Raw genomic sequence first — 23,390 nt, 5'->3', positions numbered from 1 at the left:
ATATCACTTTGCAATGCAAAGAACCTTTTTTTTTTTTTTTTCTAAGTTGGTTTCATGATAAAGCAATGTGTGTTTCTGTGGCTTTCCCTTCAAAGCAGCTGGAGTGGGCTTTCGCTCAACGGATCGTGGACATCAATGGCTTTCTATGCTGCTGCACAAAGAGCTAGCATCCTGCTGTACTTGCTATGCAAGAGGTGTGACGTTCCTCAGCCCCTGATTCACAGAGCAGAGCGAATATTGGAAGAGATTTAAAATCCATTACAGACTAGTTTACTGCGCCCCAGGAAAATAGTTGAACAGGGCAGGGTTGAGTCGGAGCGGGGCTCCTGCAGGAAAAGCCACGTGCAATGTCTTTCATTGATACTATTGCTTTTTTGGAGCTCCAAGTTGAATCTCAAAGTCTTCACAGATGGTGTTTGCACGTGATTTATGATGTTCCTGTCTGTATTTTCCATAGGTGTGGTTGAGGCCAGTTCCCTGCAGTGGTGAAATCACATTTCACACTTGGGGTCATTCGGTGTGGACGTCTACTTGCAGCAACGAGACCACATCATGAGCAACTCTCAGTGAGTACAACACCCACCAGAGTCTTGTGTGAACCGTGTCTTGAGAGAGCGTGAAATCTTAAATCTCTATTTATGAGCATGCATGTCTTATGCAAAGTGCATCTCGGCGTGCTCGGATATGATTAGCAGAATAGGACCTGCATGTTCCCAAGCCCCTCCTTCGAATGACGTTGAGTTCAGCAGGAAAGTGGAACTCGGCCTTGTCCAGCGTCTCTGACAGTGAGAGAGCGGACGGCCATCTCCAGTCTCCGCTGGCATCTCTGGGCATGCTGGAGGGACGCTCACTTGTGATCTTCCCTTATTAATAATTACTCTGTGTGTGGTCCTCCAGACAGGCCCTGCATTCTGATGGCAACCAGGGTAGGGATTAAAAGATAGGAAAACTAGAAACTAGAGCAGAGGAGTGGAGTGGAGGAAAGGGCGAATGCAAAATGGGTTCGGTCAGCTGCGTCTTCTGATTAAAGGCGCAGGATATCTGCCGCCAGCTGACAGCAATCTCTGCTCCGTCCTCGGGACGTGCAGGATAATATATAATATAAAGATAAAGATAATATAAAGAATGTGTTGACTAGTTTCTGGCACAAAGGTATGATTTAATGCTGGTGAATAATGGTGATGCTGTGTGTGTAGAGGGAGGCTTTTTAAATTGTTTTTAAACCCGCAGTATGTGAAATTATTAAATGTATATATTTATATATCATTTGTATTACACATTTAATTTTATTACAAATTTAAATACATTTGGGCCACAGAGAGGGTGAGAAACATGATCTTTGTGATTTACTTTTTACAGCACAATAAGAAAATTACAGCGTAATGACAGCCTTAACCTTTAAGACTGTGGCCAGTCACTTGTTGCAGCTGTTGATAACCATAATGCCAAAATGTTAGAGTAATTTGTTTAATTGCCAAAATCCTTCACATCTTTCCAATTATCTCTGGTTAGCATGCAGGTAGGTACGATTCTAATTCTCGATTCTATTTCTCGAAAGATCTGATCTTAATACACTGTTGTGTCAGAGACTTTTCTTGGGGTGGAGCCGCTGCTGCCGGGGCCCTATATAAGAGATTTGGCACATTGCTCCCACTTTCCTGATGACATCAGAGCAAGTTAATCGCTGTGGACCGAGGAGTAGCCAATCGTCCGTATACTAACATATTGAGTAAGACAGAGCGGCTGTATTGTAGACAGCTGGCCCGAAACACACACACACACACAGCAGCGAGCGTTCACATTGACAACGACACCGACGTCCTCTGCAAACCTTCGGTACGCGCTGAGGCAGCACTTTAAGATCCACTGAAGTGGCAGAAACAGAATTAATTTCTCTTCAAATATGATGTGACCGGCTGCATTACACGCAACCTGAGTGTTGTGTGTGGAGTCCGGCAGCATTGTGATGTTCGTGTTTCAAGTTTGAATGTCGTTTTTATGGGAAGTTATTTGTTCATGAAAAGACACTCCTCTCGTCATGGTTACACCTGAGCGCTGAAGGTTGCGTGTTGCGTTAGAGGACAGCAACAGCTTCACAGCCATGGTGTGAAGACTTCGTATTATGACATCACCACCTCTTTTAAAATAAGACTGTTTGTGAATACAGATGGGGGGGGGGGTTCCACTGCTACACAAGGTAGGCTAAAAATACACCTGGCGGAGAATTGTGTCAAACACTTTGGGGTCCGATATTTAAATGGTGGAAAGGAAATGCATTTTATGTAGTGAAGGAACCAAGCCCTGTTGTTCCATGTTAAGATGATATAGTTTAGCTGAATCTTGGTGTCCTGTGAGAATAGCAGCATAACCTTTACAGGGAGGCCATTAAACGGCTATTGGTCAAGAAGTACATCAGAAAAAAAGGAAGACCTATTTTCCTTTCCAGGCCTGCTTACATTAACATTTAACGGGAAGGTGGGTCTGCTCAGTGATCTTCTTCTAACTTTTCCTCCCACCTTGTCTGGCCTCCAGCACAAAGGGTGCACTTCTCACCGACCCAATCACCTCCGTCCCCGCTGTCTCATAATCGATGCCTTTCTCCGCCGTTAAGCACTAAAGTTATCGATGTCTCCAGCCTGACTGAACTGGGATGGCTGCCAAGCGGTGTGAGACTACGCTTCCAGGGTGACCTCGCCTTCCCCGCCATTGGCTGAACGGCCTCGCAGTTTGTTCTTACCGTTGTTATTATCACACTTTGCTACCTGAAGCAATTTCTGAGGACGTCAGTTGGCTGATTCAAATAACAAGCACACTTTTCCACACAGGCGTTCACTGTGGCTCGACCTCACACCGCAGCAGAGGACAGCATAATGTAGATGCAAATTCTCACTGCCGCATAATCAGGTATTTGCAAAACCGTGTGTGTGTGTGTGTGTGTGCCATAGGGCTCCTCCCCAGGCAGGAGCCTCTGAGCTGGAGGTAATCTCCCAGCAGGTGGAGGAGGACAAGCAATGTGTGGCTCCTGTCCAGCTGGTCAATTTTGCCTACAGAGACTTGCCTTTGGCCGCCGTGGACATATCCCTCTCCGGATCCCAGCTAATCTCAAACCCAGACGAAGAGGACAACAAAGAGGGGTACGTCCCACAGATTCCCCCGAACGCACTCCCAGCCTTCGCTTTCTGCTGCTGCCTGACATTTTGGCCGTCAGTGATCAGTAGCAGCCTGTGTCTCAAAATCAAAATGGGTATTAAATTAACTTAGAACTCACAATTTATTTTTTTTAAAAAAGGAAACTGAACACTTTAATTTGAAATGCTTGACAAATGTCGTCATATATTTTAAGGAAGCTGACGATAACTGAGTAGCGTCTCAGTTGCGATCACTTGATTTATGTTCCTGGTGTCTGCCACTATGCTTAAGATGGCACCATGAATATGGCAGAGAATTTGCCTCTGCTTGTCGTGCCTCATCCGTAATTAAGGCAGAATTGCAATTACTACGATCTATAATCTAGCCTGGCAGAGAAAAGCTCTGCCGTCACTCTCCCGGCTGCTCTTTATTGCATATGATAATTACACCTGGCATTTTGATTCACTCCTCGTTTTACAATCGAGTCGGCGAGTTGAGGACATTCGGTGATGAATTTATTCGTGTCACCGCGTTAAATGGACAATGTCGCCACTGATATGTTCATTTCTGCTCAATGACACAGCAGTTTCTCCTCGTAATGTCAATTTCTCGTGGAAAACAAAGCGTGTCATTAGAACTGTAGCTTTCCTGAAATGTCAGAGCCCTGTGATGATGCTGTCACCGTCCACGAGGCCTGCATGTCTCGGGTTATCCAGCAATGCAGCGGACCCAGTCGTCCCAGGACCGGAGACGTCCCTCCTTGTGCACCCCTGTAACTATCTATTGCTCTCTGTGACATACAAACCTTACAGATTCGGGCATTCATGCAAAACAAGTTGACAAACAGCATGGATTTATTAAGAGCCCGGCGTCTCCCCCCCCCCATCAAAGCCACTTGAGTTTCAGCTGACCACACCCAGCCTGGCCTGATGGCAAATGCATACCTTCCGTCACAGCAGGAAGTTGAAGGAAGGATCTGATTACTCAGTAATTCAATCATCGCTTTGGACACGCTCATGCGACACCCTAGTCACGTGACACCCTGAAGGGATTAATCAAGGAAGCGTCTCTGTCATGAAAAGTATAAACCATCGGGCAGGTGCACTCCCTCTGAATTCAGGAAGCTCGACGGCATTCAGCAAAACAATGTGAGATCTGTAATCCGCAAGCCTTTAAATTCCTGATTTTCAGGTCTCAGGCATTCCCATGCCGTCGTCAGAGTTTCACTCTCGCCTCCGCTGTCTGGAAACTCATCTTTGCAGAATGTGGCTGCCTTTGTGACGCGTGAATTACACAAATGTGCAGCAAGATTTTAAAGATTTTAAATTTAACACCACCCAAATGGCTGATTTCTGATCTGATTTCCATCTCTTGGCATTGCTGTTTGCGCTGTAAACTATTTCCTATTTGTTACGGCCTGCCGTCACAGATACTCTTTATATATACAGTATATATATATACGTAACATATACTACATTTCTGATGAATACTACGGTGCTGCTGTGGTTTTTGTTGTTGTAGCTATGTGATTCTTTTTGACTAACTCTATCCTGTGCTAGGAGATACATGGCAGACGTATCCTCACACCAATGTGATCATCAAATTACTGTTGTTTGGTCTGCAGAGTTAATATTGATCTCTGGACAGTGCTTTGGTTTCGATCCAGACATGGTGAATGGAATAGCTTCGTACCAATGGTCAGTCAGGATTTAAAAAGGGCTCATTACTGTTTTAGTTCCACTGGCTGTAAGAGAGGAGCTGAAGGAATCACACCAGAGATGCGCATTTAATCTCGCATGGCAGCTTCTCGTGGCTCTTTATCAGGAGACGTGGGCGATTACGTAGGCGGTGGATATTCTCCTGGACTACGAGGGGCACACGCAGTACTTGCAGATTCAGTGCAACAGTGAGTTATATTAATAGATTTGGCTGCAATATCCAAATCCAGAACTTGCTGGAAAAGGGTGCTGTGATTGGTCACTTGATTATTTCCTGATTTGCATTATTGTATTATTATTCTACTTTTCTATTTTAATAATGGACCTTTTTTCTTGCCTTACATATCAGGTTATTTCACTGGGACGATGCCTCTCTAATTCTTCATTAGATCTTCTTGACAAATGTGCATGCAATGAAATATTATAGATCTGCAAAGCTGTGCAGCAGTCAGGTGGTGACCCATTGAGCTCTTTATCTGGAGTCTACAACTTGAGCCCCGTCTCCGGAACCTGGCCTGAATGTTCTGTTCTTGTTCCAGGTTATCATACATACACACTGAGTGCGCCCACTGAGGGGTGTGAGGCAATGCATCAATGACAGATGGTTCATATGGGTCAACCTGTCTCCTGGACGAGAGCAGAGAGGAGATGGAAGGGATAAAAAAAAATGGATGGAGGGCATATTGCAAGTGGATGACCATCCTCCACATAGAACACAAGGATGTTCTATGGTGGATGTCGCATCTGCAGTTTGAGATTACCGCTGTGTTATACTGGAATGGTGGCACAGCAGCTGCTAAATAATATGGTGTTGGCTGAAGCATGCCCAGGCTAGCATATATTTATCCCATTATCCCGCTACTATGGAGTGCTCGGCGAAATAAAGTTCTTTATCCACCGTTCACTCACTCAGCTACGCTAATATAGCAGCGCATGCACACAGTCAGTCAGACCCAGGCAGACAAAGCTGAAGGTTGACATCAAATGGAACAATTAGAAAATGCCGACTGCAGACTTAAGGACTAAAGGACCTTGCCAGAGTCTCGTATGAATCTTGGCAGCACCATTATTTCATAGGGCTTTGGAACCAGAGCCTTGCTGTACCTGCTCCGTGTTGATGGATGTCGGAAAAGAGAGCAGGATTTCTCATTTGTCTTTCCTCCCCTCCAACTCTATTTCAAAGGCACAGGAGGAACCGTCCTCTCCATCAATTTGTCTCTCTTGCCTGGCACCATGTGCGACACAATAGATGACATTTGAGTGCCGGGTTTGAGGGGTTTGTTAATATTCACAGACATGCAAAGTGTGAGATTGCTTTTTAGGCTGAGAGCGAGAGAGATCAAGTGTCCTGGTGAAAACCTATTTATCAGGGGCAGCACGTCTGCTGCTCTGCACATGGAGCCCCATCCATCTCCATTTGCTTAGTATCTACAGCTCATTTCTCTGGCGAAGACCAGCCCTGAGTCCATTCTGCTGCGTTGTAACCGTGGGCTGGGATGCAGGAAGTTGGAGCAGCTCTCCTTCCTGTTGCCCTGGAAAGCCGACTACAGATTTAAAATATGCATTCACCAGGCTGTTGATATCTTTATGAGCCACAGGCCTCCCCGCATCTCTCCTTCATGCCACACGCAGTGATTTTGATTGGATACGTGTGATGTTTACCCTCAGACCAGCCTTGAAGGACTTACCCACATTTCGATCCTTGCGATCCCTTAAGATGATTTTCTTCCTGGGCCCCGCTCCGCCGCTCCGACAGCCTCACCACCTCATAAATACTTCAGGTCCTCAGTGTTCAGGCTTTAAAGTGGTTTCCCTCAAATTAAGTTTCCGATCGTGGAGTAATCCATCATTGCCATTTGCCATGCTACTAGGCAGGGTTTTTCTTTGCAGTTTTATTGAATTAATACCTTTGCTGCCTGGCTCGTGGGCGAGGCCTGAATGAATTATGATTCCACACAGAATGAGTTCAATTACACTTTTGGGTCCTGAAGTGAAGCGAGGCGTCTCCTATGCTTGTCCTGCTCATTCCATCCTTTAACTAATGGTCAGCAGATGTCCGTTGACCTTGCGTTATGTTCATCGTTTGCTAAATGTCTCTTTTTCTTGGCTCTCCTCTCCTGACAGACGGGGTTTGACATTGTTTCTTGCTGGGGATGGCCTCTGCGGTATCTGCTAATGACACCATCACCCTCGGCCACCTCTTTGTCACCCCAGGTGTAAAGCTGCTAATCTGGTTGCATTGGTTTGCATTGAGGTTTGCTGCAGAGAGCTGTGTTCACCGGTTAGCCTCTGGGAGAGCAGTGGCAATATGACTGAGCTCCACTCTCTCTTTTGACCTTGCTGTAAGATAGAGAGGGCGTGTGGCTACGCCCGGAGGTCCGGCCTCAAGCGCAGGATGATGCCATCCATAAGGATGCCCACCATTATAAAGCATAAAGACGTTATCGTTTTAGAAGGTAAATCCGGACACATCATTCAATCACATTTGGTGAAGTACATTTGGTCACAATTATATACAAAGCTAAATTAATTGTTTGAATGAAACGCATCTTTGCTGATTCAGACAAAACTCGATGTGAAACTTGTGTGTCGCGTTTGAAGAAATTTCAACAAGGATTGTCCCTGTTTTCTTACAATTAATGAGACTAAATGATTGATCAGATCAGTCAAAAGCACATAACTTACTTCGGGGAATCCTATTCCCTCCGTCCGCAACTGTCCTTGAACTTGCTTCGCATTGCTGCCATTTCCTTCCCTGGCTCTCTCCGGTTCACTTCTGGAATAGTCCCAACCTTCTCCGCCCAACTTCCTCTCTCAATATTTGAGGGGAGAACAGAATAAATTGCATTACCTCTTGTGCCTTGCCCATAGCTTTCCTCCCACAGGGCGCAGGTGAAAACAGATAATGGCTATCTTCACAGAGACCTCAGTGCTGGCTCTGAGTAGCTGCTAAGCCAGTCGTAGGATTCATTACTAACTGAAATGTCTCCCTTGTCCCTTCTTTCTCCTGTTCGCTCAATAACCAGCCAGGCGCGCAGCTGGCAAAGCATAAGCATCGCCATGGAGAAAGATGAAGGCGTCGTCATTGAGTAAAGCAGTCATTTTGTTTTTGGCTGTGTGAGGCTGCACCAGCCAGATGGTGCAGCCTCACACAGCCCGACTGCCGAGCTGAGAGAGCTGCATGATTTAGTGGGCCAGATAGCAAGTCCTGCTTTCAAAGAATGGAACCAGTGAACCAACTACCTGCCTGGATTTTTGCTAAACAGTCACCCAGCTGCTCATTTATCCAGCCAGTCACCATGCAACTCCTCCTGAATCAGCAGGGTAATGCAGTCAAATTACCGGATTTAAAATCCTCCAGTAACACATTTTATTGATATTAAAGTTATAGATTTGTTACAAGAAAATTATTGTCCAAGTTTCACGAAAAGCAGTCAATAATTTAGGTGTAAACCTGTTTACAGATAAACAAACCAGCCAAAAAAAACACACCCACAAAGTCAGGTATGAGCACCTGTATGGATGTTTATTGCTGGTGAAGACTTAAGGCTGAACTACAACCTGTTTCTGAAAATATGCGCAAAAGCAAACAAGAGATTCTTATAAATAGACAACTCGGCTTGGTGATGCGCGTGGGAGGAGCTTTACTGGGGAGAGGGAGGCTGTGGGAAAGGCCACAAATAAAGTTCTGTGTACCACCATTTTTAAATAACACCACAATCACACTCCCATTGACTCTCTCTCTCTCTCTCTCTCTTTGTCTGACTCCCTCCCTCTCCCCCATCCGGCAGGTCCAACTGGCTGAAGCCGTGCTGCGGGCGCAGGGCTGCGCTCTGGCAGGTCTGCCTGCTGTCGGCGGGGTTCAACTGCTTCCTGGTGGCCTGCGTCATTCTGGTGGTGCTGCTGCTGACCCTGGAGCTGCTCATAGACACGAAGCTGCTGCAGTGTGAGTGGCGGAAGCCGGGATGCCGTCATTCAATATGAATTGTAAATTATACCAACAGAAATTAAGCGGAGACACAATAAACTATGATGTAATCATTTAAAATACTCATCAATACTTTCTGGAGCAAGTCCAAATAAATTAGACAAGCTGATCGATCAGCCAATACTGGCTTTATGTAATGTTTCTTGTTGTTTACAGATACATTTGGGTCATTTAAATAATGTCCCCATTAGATATTTTGTCCGCTGTAATATAATTCAGGACACTTTTTGATCTCAACACGAATCGATGTGACGCATGGAGAGAAGGGCTGCTGCTGATCTAGCCTAAAGCCTAAACTGTACTGTTTAATGATCAATCCAGGGTTCTGATCAATCACGGTCTGATGGGGGATATAATTCTCTCGTTATCTTTGCACAGTGAACGCAGAATGTGAGGCAGTATAGGAATATGACCGACGCCACTCCGGCCTCGCCTTCATCAGGACGATCAGGGGCCGTGACCTCTGTCCAATGTCCCCGGGCTGAGTGAAGAACACACGAAAAGTCTTCACCGCCCGTCCCCCTCGGAGACAAAGAGAAATTAAGACAAATGCGTCAAGGGTGATTAGTGGACAAAGAAATCTGGCGGTAGCGGAGACATGGTGGATGATTGTGGGGAAGACGGATGGCCTGATGGACAGATCACTGGACACGGCAAATAAAGACAGATGGGAGGAGAGGCGCTGCATGAAGACAAATGTTCAGGCCGCTTGAAACTGTCCACGATTAACCTGATGAACATGGAAGGACGCGGACGTGGACGCGCGGCATGTCCTGAAGCCATGCATGGCGTCATTGTCTCTCATTTTCAGCTTCTTAAACACTGTATTTATTCCTACAGTTAACAACGCCTCCCAGTTTGCCAGCATCACCCACTGGACCAGCCTGGCCATCCTCTCCGTCTTCTTCACCGAGGTGAGTTTTGGGAGCGGATGCAGCGATCTGCTGATTAAAGCTGGGGGGGGTGCAGATGAATGTGCGGCCAGATCATGAGAGTACCAACACCATGAACGCCCCCCCCCCCACCCTGTGTATGTCCCTGTACGCCTCAGACGGTGTTCCGGATCGTGGTTTTGGGGATATGGGATTACATAGAGAACAAAGTAGAGGTAAGCTTCCATTAGTCCTGCCAGGGGTGGACGCTACAGACACAATACTAACTGTGCGTGTGTGCATGTGTGTGTGTGTGTGTGTGTGTGTTACCTCAGGTGTTTGATGGAGCTGTCATCGTCCTGTCTCTCGCCCCCATGGTGGCCTCCACTGTAGCCAACGGCCCCAGCAGCCCCTGGGACGCTATTGGTCTCATCATCACACTGCGCATCTGGAGGGTCAAGAGGATCATTGATGGTGAGGCTGGGAAGGCCGGCGGGGGCGGATGTCCCCAGATGTCCCCTGATGTCCCCTGCGTTCCTTGTCCTTTGCTGTCAGACGCCACATGTGTGAACTCTGCTACATCCAGCATTGAGGATGTTTGCTCAACTGTTCTGTTACATTTATTTATTTTTGAAGAATGTGTTTACATTGCAATGTTGAAATTCAAACACGGAGACCTGATGGTGATGTTTAATTTGTGTCCACATTGTTTCAGCGTATGTGCTGCAAGTGAAGGTGGAGATGGAGATGGAGATCCAGCAGTATGAAAAGGCCAAGGCGGTGAGGGAAGAGCAGCTCGACCGGCTCACCCAGATCTGCCAGGAACAGGCGGTAAGGGCGTTGATCTGTCCGCCTTCATTTGGTCTGCAGTGTGTGGATTTATTTAACCAGCAGAGGGCGGTGAAGTGTTACAAAATAAAAAAAAGAAAACTCGACTCAAGAATTCATAAAAGGTGCCTCCACTGTGGATCACGTTTCATCATCAGATAATACTTCTACTGGCATCGTGTGGAGATCGGATAGCTGGCACTGACTGTGCATCATTTTAGCACAATCAGTTTTCTTCAATTTAAAAATAATAGTTGCTCAGCTGTCAGAATGTGTCTGTCAGCGCAGAAGAGCTCGATGTTTCTCAGAAGGATCTCTGCGAGTTAAACTGCAAATATCAGAGAGGCTAGACTGTATCTAACTGCAAAGCAATGAAATTAAACAGTGATATAACACACACAAAATGCTTTGGCGTAAACGAAAGGAATATTAGTGCGCAAGAAACAATAAGTACTATTATTATTATTATTGTTTCCTTCTTTCCTTTCAGTTTGAAATCAGGCAGCTCAGGGCCCATCTGGCCCAGCAGGACCTGGATCTTGTAGCAGAGCGTGAAGCCGCCATGCAAATCCATCATATGTGGGGTAAGCAGAGCAGCAGTTTCCACGAGGTGGACGGACTGGCCCCTGGGACCTCTGAGCGTCACGGAGCAGCTAAAGCTAGAGAGCGCAGAGGACCACCAGGTACAGCCCGGAACAGCAAATGTCATTGAAGCCATCACAGATGATATCCACACACATTGGATCTGAATCTGGAATCTGCACCCAGATTTCATCTAAATGCAGCGTCTTGATACAGACAGACAGACAGACAGACAGACAGACACGTGCAGCCTCTTGTCTCTGTCTAACCTCCCTCCAGCTCTTTATGTCTATATGAGAAATCCTTCCTCATTTGGTGCAGCGCTGATCTGATGTCTCAAAGGAATGTGAAGGTGTAGGTGTGTGTGTGTGTGTGTGAGACCTCTTCTCAGAAACATTCGTCTCACAATCCACATCAAAATTCTGGTACCACCACCAAGATGGACTATAAACCATTCACACGCTGACAGGGCGTAACTTAAGCGCTGTCAGACCAGGTGATGTCGGGGCTCGCTGCGCCGAGGCTTTCTCTGCATCCCAGCGATAAATCCCAGCCGCCCCGCCATGCTTCTGAGTTATGGAGGTTCTAGTCCTTTTAACCGGACCGCTCTCATGCTGTATTGATCGTCCTGAGACGGGCCCTGTCACTGTAGAGAACAATGAGCAGCCCCCCCCCCTCAGGACTGAAACATGCATGAATATCAGCCAGTCCTCTGGGACCTTGGATAGCACTTAAGAGAAACACTTGAAGTGATGAAGCGTCTGTGAGCCACGTCCACGCTAAGTGTTGCTCATTCAGGAAAAACAATTCGTCGACTGTGCTTTTAGAACGTCAACAAATAAATAACCATGGTAACGGCTGACTCGTTATTCATCATGAAGAATGTTTGAACAATCCCTCAGGGGCTTTGGAATATTTGTCACACAAAAGCAAACACTTTGGGGATCATGTCGACCTGCAGATATGACTCATGTTGGCACGTTTCACATTCATTTGACAATTTATTGATTAAATGATTAGCTGCAAATGAGCCAATAATCACTTCTTTGATCCCCTTTCAGATCACCATGGTCAAGACGACATGAACAACTACATCAGCCAGTATTACAGCGAGCCGAGCAGCGGTGAGCAACACGATCCTGCTCCACGCTCCTCTGAAGCCCCCCCCTGCAGTATCTGAAGGCCCTGTACGTTCCTGTGTTTGTTCATGCAGACATGGGGATCCCCGACCCTGCGCGGGTCATCACCACAGCTGCCATAGACGTGCACCTGCCCAACAACCCCAGCCAGCTCCCCCCCTCTTTGGTGAGCGCTGACGCTCTGACATCAAGCCGCTTGCAGCGCACCGGCAGCTCCATCAGCGAGGCCTCCACCACCACAGCGTCCCGCTCCAGCTTCAGCGGCCGCCAGCACAGCGTCAGCAGCCACACGCTGGGCTCCACCACGGACTGCAGCTCCACGGTCCGAGAGGCCTCCACCTCCACAGATTACAGCGACCAGCGGTGCTACCCGCCGCCCTACAGCAGCCCTCTGGCCCTGGGCACTCAGCCACGAGGGAGTCCCAGCGCCGTGGTGCAGGAGCTGCTCTCCTCTCTGACCCAGAAGGGCCTGGACCCCGTCAACCTGAAACCGCCCAGTCCGGCAGGGTCCACCAAAACCAGCCCCGAGTTGGAGCACAGGGTCAACATCTACAACAAGAGGAACCAGGAGAGCAGAGTCAGGCTGCACTCCAAGCCCCTCATCCACCTACAGGGCAATGAGCCGCTTCTAGAGGAGAAGTTCAGGATGCTGGAGCCCGTCGATGCTCCGGTCAGCCGCCTGTCCGAGACGTAAGACTGACCGATGGCACGGCTCGGTTTAGATTACAGCAAAAATGGTGTTCATGGGAGTCACCGACACCTGACCTCTGATGAACTCACCAGAGCAGCACAAACACAGAAGACATTTAGGAGGTGCCCTCCCCCTTTCAGGAACTGACATTCACAAAATCACTTTTTAAAGTTTTATAAAAACTTTTGCCAAAAGAACCCAGTGTCAGGTTTCCATCCCAAAATATTAAGACACCTGTGCAGAGAGAAAAGAAAAGAAAACCCGGGTTTAAATTTTATGCTGCGATTGTGAAATCAGCGAAGGGGGAGGCGGCCACCCGGAGCAGCTGTATCAAGCTGTCGACTGTCTACAAACTCACAAAGAAGACTCCCCTTCGGAGAGACTCCTGCAGGGTACTTTAAATCAGTCTTAACTACTTTCTAATATTTGTCTTTCTATACTAGTAAAGTGAACATTTTAATCTAAATTATGAGCGAATGGAATGTGTCAGACTTTTTATCCTGGAGTCACGACTGGAGTCTGGCGCAGCGCTACGAGACGTCCCATCGGACACCGAACCGATTGAGAAGCTACCGGCAGATGGATTTGACGTCATTCAGGTCGAAAATATTACCTTTTTTTCCCCTGAATTTAAGGCTCAGCTGCAGCGTAAGTATCAGGATTGTTTTTGATCACATCCAAATAAAGGGAAATCATGGAAAAAATATTAAAAGTCAAGTCGTTAATTTAATAATATTTCCCCAAGAGCATCTTGTTTCGATCTCTCTTAACTCCGTCTTTAACAGATCAGAGATCTGAGACAGTCCGGCATTCCCAAAGACTCATTTTACTGTTACAGAAAATGAAATACAAATGAACAGCGACTACAGATTTAAAACACCCCTCCCTGGCTAGCACACTTGAACTCTCTGATACTTCAGCTGTTAATTATTAATCATTTTATTAAATTAAGGCAGCAGCTGTGTGTTCATCGGGTCCCTCTGGATTCTCTACTGCAGGTTCCCGCCATGTGATGGATCTTTGTTGAGATGTTGTTTGGTTTTTAACTGTTGCTTCTTCTCACTTGTCCAACGCTGCAGTCAGCTCAGGAACAGCCTAAGAAGAAAAACGGTGCAGAGAATTTAGTTTCCGAACATCATCTTAGAGCAAACAGGAAATGTTTTTGGTGTTTAGATAACGTTAAAATCCACTTTTCGATTCTTCATCCACAGATTTACACCAGCTAGAAGTGTCACTTTCCCTGCCGGGTTATTCCATACAATGGGATCCATCATTGAACTACACAAACTGCCGTGCAGGCCGCACTCTCTCACTTTCACCTACGATTAACGATGTTGCAGAATGTTATATTCCGACTGCGACTCCAGAGCCTCAGATATCAAAAGTCTAAATATTAGCACAAGTTCATGAACTAGGTTGATTCTGTCGGTGTTTCTGGAGTAATATCAGTACCTTGAAAAGATCAGCAACCAAACCATAGTCAGCCACTTGGAAAATGGGAGCCTCTGGGTCCTTGTTGATTGCAACAATAGTCTGAATGAAAAAGAAAACTACTTTTACAGCTTGTACAAACAACGACGAGGCATTTGGTCGTCACTCGTAAACATCGCAGCAATCAGATCATGTCTGTGGGTTTTGATCTACTTTTTTTCGTGCCTGTGAAATAACTGTCTTTACAAATTCCTCCAAACATCTGTTACCAAACTCAAGTGAAATCTGTGGAAGGTTCCGTTTTGTTAATATACAGGTGGCTTTACCTTACTGTCTTTCATTCCTGCCAGGTGTTGAATGGCTCCAGATATGCCAACAGCGATGTACAACTCCTGAGGACACAAGGGGGAACATGCGTTACCTGCTTGTCCACATCAAGTGTAATCTGTCTGGAAAAGACACCTCAGGACTGCTCCACGGCGGAGCTAACTCAAGGCATAATGTCCCAGAGCGCGTCTTCCATCAGATCGTGCAAGTAACTGTCCCTGCACTCCTGTGAGAAAAGCTCACAGAAACAGCTGACAAAGCAGAAAATGACAACAGAATCTGAAAGTTTCCATACTTAGATTATCAACTTCTAAAAGCCAACCTGTCCCCATGAGACTAAAACCCAAAGGAGAGTCAAAGGAAGGTGCTTCTTCATAAAAAAAAACACTAGCCCAGTTGTAGTTCAAGACGCTGAACTACATCTTATGTGGAGAACTTAATCATCACAGAACAGATCATCTTATATCCCAGAGACGCATGTGACTTAAATGCACATCTTTTATAATAACTTTTTGATAGGGATGGTTGGGTGAATTTTTTGTACAAAATTATACTTAATTAACTTAGGAAAATGCAAAAAGCTTGTCCTGACATTTGGAAAATCCAATTTGTAGAGTCTGGCCTGGCCAGAAGTTCTGCCCACAGCCGCTGCACTCTGTTTTAATGGATGGGCTAAATCATTTAGACCCCTAAATGTGCCATCCAGTGCATTTTGCAGGGCCTAATGTGTTGAAAATCACAGCTGGGGTTAGCCGGCTCGAATCACATAATGGGAAGCTAACCGCTTTAAAGTGGGCAGAGCAGTCGCCCCCGATCATACTGGGTTTCAGGGACGCTGCAGGAAGGCCAACAAGCATTTTTCAAAGCTGTCTGCTCTTGGTACTGACGCTACGCTCGACTGTTCGCCATCTTCAAACACGCTTCTGAATTCGACTGCGGTTACAGGACAAATCAAATAAACCATTTCAGCAAAGGAATAACTTACCGGTGCTACAATCTTGCCGGTCTGCCCAACCTGCATGTCATTTGGGACGTAACCAGCGTCCACTGCAGCTCTGGAGGCACCGACTAGAAAAAGGATGTGACGCAGTTGGAATATTAAAGTCCATCTATTGTACTTTAGCAGACTTAAGCAGTAAGGCAGTCATTAATATGAAGTGATAATCCTCTTCTACCTGCAGCATTCATCTTGTCAGCAAGGTCATAAAGCAGCTTGAAGTTTTCTCCGCTCTTCAAACCCCTTCCTAGGAAATCAAAACGCTGTTAATCTACAACATGGTGACGCCACTTTGGCCTAAATGTCCTAATTGAGAAGAGAAACGACGCCCCACCTCCTGACACCACGACCTTTGCACTGGTCAGCTCCGGACGGTCGTTCTTTGTCAAATTCTGTTCCAACCACTCAGACACTCCGACAGGTGAAGCGCTAGCAACTGCAACACATTCGCAGATTATGGATCACGAAGAGGAACATTCGATCAAAAATAACTGTGTTGAGGTATCTTGCATGAATTGTGAATGAATCTGGGAGCTGCTCGACCTTCTTCTGACGCAGCACTCCCTCCCTCGGTTGGGGCAGCTTCAAAGGACGTCGCTCTGACTGTGAAGATCTTGATAGCCTCATTACATTTGACGGTGGTGAGAGCATTTCCTGTAGAAGTCAAAAATATTATTTACCAACAGCGTTTAAATCTCAAAACCCGAGCAGAATCTAATCACATCGAGGCTCTACCAATTACTAATACCAGACATTGACTGGAAATAATCTGATTCGACAGTCCTTATAACACGTGCTATTCCTGAAGTGTGAGAAGATTAAACAAGCAGTGGGGTTAAGAAGAACGTCTTACCAGCGTAAATGGTTCTGACAAAAGTGTCTGGAGTCTTGATCTCAATAATATCTGAAATTGGAGCGACATCCAGCTTCGCTGCCACTCTGGGAAGAAGATTCTGAGGAACAAAACCCGTAAACAACATGGAAGAAACACACTGATTAAGATGGATGAAGGACCAAGAAGACAAAGAGGAACTGAACTTGTGACCTGTTGGATAGTTAACGAGGTTTGAATATTTTAAAGCAGACAATCCATTACTTACCTTCCCAAAGGCAGATGCTCCAGCACAAATGTGAGTGAAATTGAATTGCTTTTGGGTTTCCAGGATAAGTGGAGTCAACTCCTCTATGAAAGAAAGCAGAGTCAGATAAACATGCGTAGTAACAGCAGCTGGGTAGGTTCTCTCCAGCTTATAATATATGAGCAGGAAAATCAGATGAAAAGTGGCTCTTTCTTCAGTAAATACTGACAAAGTGCCCTTGTGCAAATCCATATAAAGTCACGTATCCCCACCAACTCGCCTTGTGATGAGGGATGATAAACCTTTGTGTTTACCTGGCATGAATCCCTTGTACGAACCATGTTGAGCAACAAGAACCTTCTTCACACCCGGTACTTTACTGATTTCTTCTGCAACCTGAGAAGATAGAAAATGATTTCACTCACTGTACTTCATTCTTAGCTAAACTGTGATTTTGCTGATTCACATGTTAATGAAAAGAAAAATAAACTTTGGAAAATGTTTCTTACCTTTGCACAGTTTGTTCCGGCAACCAGGCACGACACCTCTCCGCCAACCTTACCGGCAGCAGAGATGGCGTTGAGTGTGATCGGTGTGAGCTTCTCATTGTTGTGCTCTGCAACCACCAAGGTGCTCTGAAACCTCTGGAGGAGACCGGTCTACAGGTATGAATGAAGAAGAAGAATAGAGTTAGCTCACCTGGTGAAAACCCTTTTTGTCTTATAAAAACTTTTTTATATTTATAAATTGGCTAAAAATACTGAAAATCTTATTTTTTAAAAATTATTTGAGGGCTGTCATATCTGCTGACATGAATGTTAAAGCATTTAAACACGTGGGTTTAAGCGCAAACGACCTAAAGGGCAACATCCGAAGTAAACAAGCCTGATCTGGACAGGACCTGGAGCATCGCTTTATAAAGGTCACACACGTGACGTGTCACAAACAGGCTAAATGAGGCTAGCAAGCTGCATGTCCGACACCGAGTGGAAATATTTGAGCTTATACTTTAGTAAAAAACCGCATCAATGACAATTCAGATGTTACAACAGTTCTCTGAAGTGACGTGGTTTCGTAACCGCTAGGCTAAGCTAGGCTAACATAGCTAAAAGAAAAAAAGCAACACTGATTATTTCTTATTGGATCAACATGCATGCCGCATATTGATTTAAAGTCAAATAAATTAAAGTGCAACGTTAACCCCCAAACGAGTCCCGATGTCAACACCGCAATATATTTAAACTATATAGCTAGCGAGCTTAGCAGCTGCAAAATAAAAATAAGCATGCTAACAGCCGCGTTCCGTGTTATAAGCCTGTGCTGTTTAACAGAACATCTGTTTATGATGCTAGGTCATCGCTTACCAGATGTTTCAGGCTGGTTTTGTTTAATGCTCTGTTCATTTTGGACACAGGTCGCTGCTCAGTCTTCTGCTGCGCTGTAGTGTAGGGAAGAAACTGTGTCAAAGTTCATTTGAAAGATCTCGCGAGACCCGACCGACCGAGAACGAGATTTACGAGTCATCGCCGTGAATGAATGGAATGAATGAATTAATTAATGAATGAATGCTTTGAATTAATGAATGAGTCGTCGCTGTGCGTCTCTCCCTGACGTCTCAGGGGTTTTAAAACCTTACATTTTACATTTTTCTGTGTTTTTTTTTCAGAGAGTTGTTTCTCGCTGCGTGGGGAGAAAGAAAGATAATATAATAAAACAAAAAAACAAACAAAACAAAACCATAATTTGTATTACAGGCTAAAAAAAACTGAACGGCAAAAGAAAGATCGCTTTCAGGTAGATTTTTAAAGTTCTCGGATTATTTATTTCACAATTTAATTAGATTTGTCTGAAGTTAATTTGAATTTAATTGTAAAGAACTTTGATATTCTCTCTCTCTCTCTCTCTCTCTCTCTCTCTCTCTCTCTCTCTCTCTCTCTCTTTATCTATCTATATCTATATCTATCTCCCTCTCTTCCTTACTCTTTTATTTTTCTCATGTGTATTTATTTTTCACTGCAAGATGTCTCGTATTTCCTCCGGTAGAGGGCAGTAGAATGAGAATATTGGTTTTTTATTTAAGCCAAATTACAATAAACAAATCTACGAAAGATCACTTGTATTATTATAATTATTATTGTTGTTATTGTTGTTGATGATGATGATGATGTTGTTTTTGTATGCTAGTTTATATTATTCCTAACACATGAAAACAATTTGCATTCTTATTATTTAAAAAATGCAACTTTCGATAAATGTACTAAAACAGAAATGTAATTTTTAATTTAAGAAATATTTACAAGGACACTTTACCATGAATTTAATTGCTATAGAAAACGTGCGTCATGAACCAACAACACATAAAATGGAAATATTATACGGAGAGCAAAATACATTAAATATCTGTATACTCTTCGACACTGTTCGTGTTGTGCGCTGAAACTGCTTCCACTTAAATATAAATCAGCAGACAGCGCGCTGCATGGCACAAAGAATTCTGTTAGAACGAAAACAACGAAGAGAGAGAGAGAGAGAAAGAGAGAGAGACCAGGGGTCTCTCTCCCTGCATGGACCCCCAGTCCCAGAGATCCAGGTTTGCAGACGTCACTGGAGGATCTTTGCTTTCTCTCCACCTCCCGGTGGAGGAACAGAAGTTCCTCATCCAGGCAGGGACGGCGCGGCGCGGTCTCCTCTGCGGCTCCTCTCCTCCGTCTGTCGGCTTGCTCTGCTCTACCTCTCCTGCATGGTGGATATCCTGCTCAATACTTCTTTCTTGGATGATATGGGGGATCATTCAAAAAGTGAGTTTTGCGGGACTTTATTTTGTGATTGATATTTATGTACCGGCGTGGTGTCGCTCCACGTTTATTTTAAATAGTTCAATGAATTTCGAGGTTAATAGATTAATGTCAAAAATGTGACTAAGCAAAAAAACTATAATATTATTCCTCATACAATAATATTAGAGTCTAATTATGGTGATGGGGCGTTTGAAGTTGCGCTCAGGGTTACGCGGTGTGTTTAACCCCTGTCGCCTCATTATAATAACGGACCTGTGTTTGTTGTAGGCATATGGGGGGGGGGGGTTGACATGGGTGTTATATGCGGATTAACAGAGCACCGTGCACAGTGTTACATTAATACGCCCCCCCCTCACACAGAGAAGTCTGCAGGAATCGCAATGTGTGTGGGCTGTGGAAGTCAGATACTCGACCAGTACATCCTGAAAGTCTCCCCGGACCTGGAGTGGCATGCAGCCTGCCTCAAATGTGCAGAGTGCAGCCAGTACCTGGACGAGACCTGCACTTGCTTTGTCCGAGACGGAAAGACTTACTGTAAAAGAGATTATGCAAGGTAGGAGCTCCATTCGAGTTTTTAGGGTTATATTTCTAACTTTTAGACACCGTGAGCGGAAAATATATGAAAGTGGGCTAAATACTAAAGGAAACCATTTTCCCCAAAGTGGCACTGTTCATTCGAAATATGATGCGTGTGTGTCTGTGCATCTTTTTTGACTTTCCTTGGACTGAAACATGAACACGTGCAGAATCAGATCATTCCTGAGCCCGAGGGCCGCCGCACGGAACCAATCATCTCCGCACTCCTTTGCAGGTTATTTGGCATCAAATGCGCAAAGTGTAACATGGGCTTCTGCAGCAGCGACCTGGTGATGAGAGCTCGGAACCACGTGTATCACATGGAGTGCTTTAGGTGCTCCGCTTGCAGCCGACACCTCCTGCCGGGGGATGAGTTCTCTCTGCGGGACGACGAGCTGCTGTGTCGGGCGGATCACAGCCTGCTGGTGGAGCGCAGCTCCGCTGGGAGCCCGCTGAGCCCGGGGAGCTTCCACGCCAGACCGGTGCACATCTCAGGTAGGCCACAAACCGAACCGAAGAAACTTCAAAATGATGTCGACATGCCTGAAATTAAGCAAATAATAAGAATATGTTATTATTGTTATTATTAGGAAGAAAAAGAACAAAGATACTGTCTTGCAATTTATTTTGCATTTATATATATATATATATATACACTTTAGTAATATTTTAGTATATTTAATTTTTACCAGCAGTTTGGAAACAAATAACGCCCCCTAAAAAACGAAACAGGCTAATAATATTATATATTAATCAAAACATTTCACCGAAATTGTTTCACACGTGAAAATATAAGGCCACTATTTGAATAAGTGTTGTCAATATGATCTGCTTTTATAGTCGAATATTGTCATCGACTGCAAGGCTGCGTTAATATATATTAAAGTTGGAAATTATTTTTTTCGTTTGTGTGTTATAGGAGAATTGATGTGTTTATGTGAAATGTAATCTTCCTCTTTCAGACACAGTGTCCGTCCGACATCCTCCCCATCACCGAACCCACGTCCACAAGCAGTCCGAGAAGACCACCCGGATCCGGACGGTGCTGAACGAGAAGCAGCTCCACACCCTGCGGACCTGCTACAACGCCAACCCGCGACCGGACGCCCTGATGAAGGAGCAGCTGGTGGAGATGACCGGCCTGAGCCCCAGGGTGATCCGGGTGTGGTTTCAGAACAAGCGCTGCAAAGACAAGAAGAGGTCCATCCTGATGAAGCAGCTCCAGCTGCAGCAGCACAGCGACAAAACCGTGAGTTCGTCCCGTCCAGTTTAAGATGACGCGCCATTATAGGCCCCAAAACGGCAAATCAGCAGGTTTCAAATAGAAAAGAATCATCAACAAACGTTTGAATGTGATCAGATAGCGATCAGATGTGGTGTTTTATTTGCTTCTCTTTGATGTACAATATAAAAAATAAATAAGTAGCCATAATGGCAGAGAATAATACATTTACATTATTTAAAATGATAATTACACACGTGAAATATAAAGTAGGAAATAGGATTGTCCTCGTTAATTCAATGACGTCAATTTTTTTTATTTTTTTTATTCGTTTTAATTATTTGGTAAAATTGAAAGATTTGTTTAGAAACGAGATTAAATTGAATTATTGTTTAACTGTCACCAGTCTTCTCAGAATTATGTTATTTTAGGCTATTCTGCAGTATGTGCTATATTTTTGTTGGTTGATGAGAATAATTCTGTTTTTTGTGTGTAATTAACGGCAAAAATTCACATTGGATTCCACTGATAAATCAAACGTCTTTATTTCCATTTATCTGTGCAATCCTTTATCCTGATCACATTCCTGGCCTGTAGTTTAAGTGATTTCTTCTTTTACTGTATAGAATCTGCAGGGGCTGACAGGCACAGCTCTGGTGGCAAGCAGTCCGATCCGGCACGATAACACGCTGCAAGGGAATCCCGTGGAGGTGCAAACCTACCAGCCACCGTGGAAAACCCTCAGTGACTTCGCCCTGCAGAGTGACCTGGACCAGCCCGCCTTCCAACAACTGGTAGGACAGCAATAAAGAAATCATGTTAAAGATGAATTTCAGCCTTCAGCCCAAAACACTGAAAAAGAATGTTTAAATATGGGAAAGAATAACTCAGAAAGCGGATTACATAACCAAGACATTAGATTGTACAGTGATGATGATGATGATGATGATGATGATGATGATGATTATAATCAAAGAGTATTCACGTGGATATCTGGATTTTTCCACAAAAAGAAATCGGCCTAGAATCTCCACGCTCACCTCCGGGCTTTCTTCTCATATTGCATCCGGACTCACGCTCATTCACGCGTTGACATTCTTGTTTATGGGCAGTTTGTCACCCCCCCCCCCCCCCCCCCCCCCAGACATTTTCTGCACGTCGATCCTGACTCCTTCTCCTCCTCCGACAGGTGTCTTTCTCTGAATCGGGCTCCCTGGGCAACTCCTCCGGCAGCGACGTGACCTCTCTGTCGTCTCAGTTACCGGACACACCGAACAGTATGGTGCCGAGTCCGATCGACACGTGAGGAGGCCGCGGGGGGGTCAGCTGGAGCACCCGCACCCGCGCGTGCACCCGCGCGTGCACGTAATCTCCAGACGCGTGGAGACATTTCATAAACGAAGACAATTGGACCAGGGCGGATTATGGAGGATGCGTTCAGGGACCGACTGGATCTTTGACATTTAGGTATTTTAGCTCAAAGTCTTGCTCGAGGAAACCTCGGCTTCGAGAGATATGCCGGGCTGACACCCGAACTGACTCCGGATTCCAGCACGTGAGCCTGCACGCCATTGGACTCATCAGGAGAGCCCATGATTCGAATCGAGCCGTGTAGATATACTTGCATGATTTATAAGTTCCAGTATCGACTTGTAAATGAATGGCACAAAAGATATGCGCATTGTTTGCGCCCCCCCCCCACGAAATAAGTTATTGTTATTTATTATGCGGACAGACAGTCGATCTTGTCAATAAAACAATAGATCTAACTGATCAGCGGATGTACAATTCATTTGTTCCACGCTTCTTGAGATTATTACAATGTAATAAAATAACACAATATAAAGGCGCGTTCATGGAGCCTAAAGGTGCTCGTAACATTTTAATAAGAGATACCTTAACATACTATACGGGCCTATAGTTGTGGGTCAGGTAAAAAAAAAGGATGCACGTTAGAGCAACCGGATAATGGAGTGCGAAAATGTTTAATTTTTTTAAGCAGAGAAATGAACC

General features: G+C 45.1%; 3 protein-coding genes across 3 annotated transcripts; 2 read left to right on the top strand and 1 right to left on the bottom strand.

Moving 5' to 3' along the window:
• The first annotated feature begins 552 nt into the window (after window positions 1–552).
• Window positions 553–12,950, top strand: tmem266 (transmembrane protein 266). The gene is made up of 10 exons (XM_068739721.1): window positions 553–566; window positions 2,946–3,134; window positions 8,639–8,793; window positions 9,676–9,749; window positions 9,887–9,943; window positions 10,043–10,181; window positions 10,423–10,538; window positions 11,026–11,218; window positions 12,179–12,241; window positions 12,331–12,950. The coding sequence occupies exons 1-10, from the start codon at window positions 553–555 to the stop codon at window positions 12,948–12,950; spliced, it is 1,620 nt and encodes a 539-aa protein (XP_068595822.1).
• Window positions 12,951–13,752: 802 nt separating this feature from the next.
• etfa (electron transfer flavoprotein subunit alpha) lies at window positions 13,753–18,248 on the bottom strand. Its single transcript, XM_068739285.1, has 12 exons — window positions 18,146–18,248; window positions 17,291–17,440; window positions 17,096–17,177; window positions 16,803–16,885; window positions 16,556–16,655; window positions 16,246–16,356; window positions 16,037–16,138; window positions 15,881–15,949; window positions 15,691–15,773; window positions 14,705–14,770; window positions 14,400–14,480; window positions 13,753–14,042 (listed from the first exon to the last, which is right to left on the bottom strand). Exons 1-12 carry the CDS (start codon window positions 18,182–18,184, stop codon window positions 14,007–14,009), a joined length of 1,002 nt encoding a protein of 333 aa, XP_068595386.1. The 5' UTR covers window positions 18,185–18,248; the 3' UTR covers window positions 13,753–14,006.
• A 1,267-nt stretch (window positions 18,249–19,515) lies between these two features.
• On the top strand, window positions 19,516–22,683 carry isl2a (ISL LIM homeobox 2a). Its single transcript, XM_068739496.1, has 6 exons — window positions 19,516–19,579; window positions 19,940–20,132; window positions 20,391–20,650; window positions 21,118–21,404; window positions 22,004–22,171; window positions 22,567–22,683. Exons 1-6 carry the CDS (start codon window positions 19,522–19,524, stop codon window positions 22,681–22,683), a joined length of 1,083 nt encoding a protein of 360 aa, XP_068595597.1. The 5' UTR covers window positions 19,516–19,521.
• The last annotated feature ends 707 nt before the right edge of the window (window positions 22,684–23,390 follow it).

Source organism: Brachionichthys hirsutus, chromosome 5, assembly GCF_040956055.1.
Source record: "Brachionichthys hirsutus isolate HB-005 chromosome 5, CSIRO-AGI_Bhir_v1, whole genome shotgun sequence".
Taxonomy (NCBI): domain Eukaryota; kingdom Metazoa; phylum Chordata; class Actinopteri; order Lophiiformes; family Brachionichthyidae; genus Brachionichthys; species Brachionichthys hirsutus.
This window is presented reverse-complemented; position numbering and strand designations above follow the sequence as displayed.

Bases quoted from the DNA above. Each gene is read 5' to 3' on its own strand.
- tmem266 (XM_068739721.1), top strand. The intron at 3,135-8,638 runs GTACGTCCCACA...CCCATCCGGCAG, and splicing joins GAAGAGGACAACAAAGAGGG to GTCCAACTGGCTGAAGCCGT. The intron at 8,794-9,675 runs GTGAGTGGCGGA...TTATTCCTACAG, and splicing joins AGACACGAAGCTGCTGCAGT to TTAACAACGCCTCCCAGTTT.
- etfa (XM_068739285.1), bottom strand. From the start codon at position 18,184: ATGAACAGAGCATTAAACAAAACCAGCCTGAAACATCTG. The intron at 16,886-17,095 runs GTAAACACAAAG...TTTCTTTCATAG, and splicing joins GTACAAGGGATTCATGCCAG to AGGAGTTGACTCCACTTATC. The intron at 14,481-14,704 runs GTAAAGCCACCT...TTTTTCATTCAG, and splicing joins CAGGAATGAAAGACAGTAAG to ACTATTGTTGCAATCAACAA.
- isl2a (XM_068739496.1), top strand. From the start codon at position 19,522: ATGGTGGATATCCTGCTCAATACTTCTTTCTTGGATGATATGGGGGAT. The intron at 20,651-21,117 runs GTAGGCCACAAA...TTCCTCTTTCAG, and splicing joins CAGACCGGTGCACATCTCAG to ACACAGTGTCCGTCCGACAT. The intron at 21,405-22,003 runs GTGAGTTCGTCC...TTTACTGTATAG, and splicing joins AGCAGCACAGCGACAAAACC to AATCTGCAGGGGCTGACAGG.